General features: G+C 38.4%; 1 protein-coding gene across 3 annotated transcripts in view; it reads left to right on the top strand.

Annotated features, from left to right (window-relative positions):
- The first annotated feature begins 203 nt into the window (after window positions 1-203).
- Window positions 204-1,971, top strand: part of tpt1 (tumor protein, translationally-controlled 1) — a 4,814-nt gene continuing 3,046 nt past the window's right edge. Inside the window, exons 1-3 of one of the 3 annotated variants that reach the window (XM_016575187.1) lie at window positions 205-317; window positions 1,232-1,305; window positions 1,614-1,801. In XM_016575187.1, coding sequence (XP_016430673.1) covers window positions 290-317; window positions 1,232-1,305; window positions 1,614-1,801 — 290 coding nt within the window. In that variant the 5' untranslated portion in view covers window positions 205-289. Of the gene's footprint in view, window positions 318-1,225; window positions 1,306-1,593; window positions 1,802-1,971 lie in introns of those variants that run through there. The other 2 variants (XM_016575188.1, XM_016575189.1) reach the window with 2 other exon arrangements.

The following is a 1,971-nucleotide window of genomic DNA, read 5'->3' on the forward strand; positions in this document are numbered from 1 at the left end:
CAAAAACTAAATTCAACTAATGAGCTAAAAAAAAAAAAAAAAAAAGGCATAAAATCTAAAAGATAAAAAAATCTTTTAAAGGCATAAAATCCAAAAAATATTAGAAAAATAAGCTAATATGCTAAAAGTTATAATGCTATGGTTTCGTGTTGAACCGTCAGAGGGCGCCCGTGTTTTCCAGCGCATATATAAGACGCTCAATACAGGCGCCGGCCTTTTCAGCTGAGTCCACGATCAGGTTACAGCCAGCGCTGTTCGCCTCCTCGCACCATAGACACAATCCAACAAAATGATCATCTACAAGGACCTCATCACCGGTAAGAATAGCCTCTAACACAACGTTCCAGGCCAGATTGTTACGTTTTTACCAATATTTTTGGCGTCAAATGTTGTTAAATTGTTTAAAAGGACCGTTGGTCTATCCCGACTCTCTGCGGCCTAACTTTCTTCAATGCAGTTAGCATAGAGGCTAACCAATCCTCAAAATCGTGTAAGCGCGCGCGTTTCATTGCTGAGCTCTTAAATAACTTTTTTGTCAGTCTTACCATTACGAATTATTGTAGGCCAAAATTACTTAAGGATATGAACGTGTAGAGATTTATTCAAGCAAATCGGGCGGTAAATGGTAGTGTTAGCAGCTGAGTTAAAACGCCGGTTTACCAGTTTGGTGCTGGTTAGAAGTTGTGCCGTTAATTTTAAAACCGATACTCTACCAAATTACGTTACAGTTTGTTTTAAGTATAATGTATACTTTTGTGAATTTCAACGACAGAAACGGACGACGTTGAAAACGCAAGTAGTTTTTTTTTATTTTTTTATTTCACAAATCGTTGAGAGATTATGAAATAAGCGCTAAACTGGGCGTGTTACTAGTCGGGCCAGTTCACTTTAACAGTTACTCCTCACTTAGTCAGCTAAAGAGCAGAAGTAAAGTTATTTATTGAGAAAACGAGAGATTCTTAGTGCATTGTTCATTGGATGTTAAATAACCCCTGTGCTGAGAACACTGAGAAAAAAAAACTTTTTTGGGGGGGGGTTATGTTGTTGCACCCTGTGCTAGCAAAGTCAGTACGTTTTAGGTTAATGTGATAACATGATTAAAAAAAAAAACTCCTCTCGGGGCCAGAAAAACCAGAACACAAGGTGATGGTTAATCTGATTTATTGGAATTGCTAAATGTTCTCTTGTTTTTTTTTTTTTTAATCTAATGTTTTTTTGTTTTTTTTCACAGGGGATGAGATGTTCTCAGACATTTACAAAATCAAGGAGTCTGAGAATGGAATGATGATTGAAGTTGAGGGAAAGGTATGCGTGTTATATTTAACCAAATATCTTGATTTTACAAGCAAAGGCCCTCTTATGGAAGTACAATGATGACAAACTTAGGACACCTTTGTAGGCAATGACCAATGAAAACAAACCATGTTCTGAGTACATATGTTTGATGGGCTACAGAACTGATTGAGACCAAACTTGGTCTGTAAACATTTTTCTAATCCGATCTGCAGATATTGGCATTAGTTGTACAATTGCCAATCAATATGTTAGTACTGAAGTTTTTACTTTGAGTGATAGGTCTGATATCAGCAGCAGTCTTTGCTTCTGTTTTGCAGATGATCAGCAGGTCGGAGGGAGACATAGATGATGCACTGATTGGTGGCAATGCGTCAGCAGACATTCAGGATGAGGGCTGTGATTCTACCACTGTCAGTGGTGTAGATATTGTCCTCAACCACAAACTTCAGGAGACCTCCTATGACAAGAAGTCTTACACAGCCTACATCAAGGACTACATGAAGGCGTAAGTCATGAAATCATCGTGAAGTTTGTTGTACCTTGCAACAGGCTTGTTGAACTGTAAATATCGTGAATAAATGATGCATTTATATAGCGCTTTATTGTGTATTGCTGTACACCCAAAGCACTTTACAATCGTGGGGGGGGTCTCCTCGACCACCACCAGTGTGCAGC

Source organism: Sinocyclocheilus rhinocerous, unplaced genomic scaffold (assembly GCF_001515625.1).
Source record: "Sinocyclocheilus rhinocerous isolate Xijiao unplaced genomic scaffold, SAMN03320098_v1.1 scaffold1254, whole genome shotgun sequence".
Classification (NCBI taxonomy): domain Eukaryota; kingdom Metazoa; phylum Chordata; class Actinopteri; order Cypriniformes; family Cyprinidae; genus Sinocyclocheilus; species Sinocyclocheilus rhinocerous.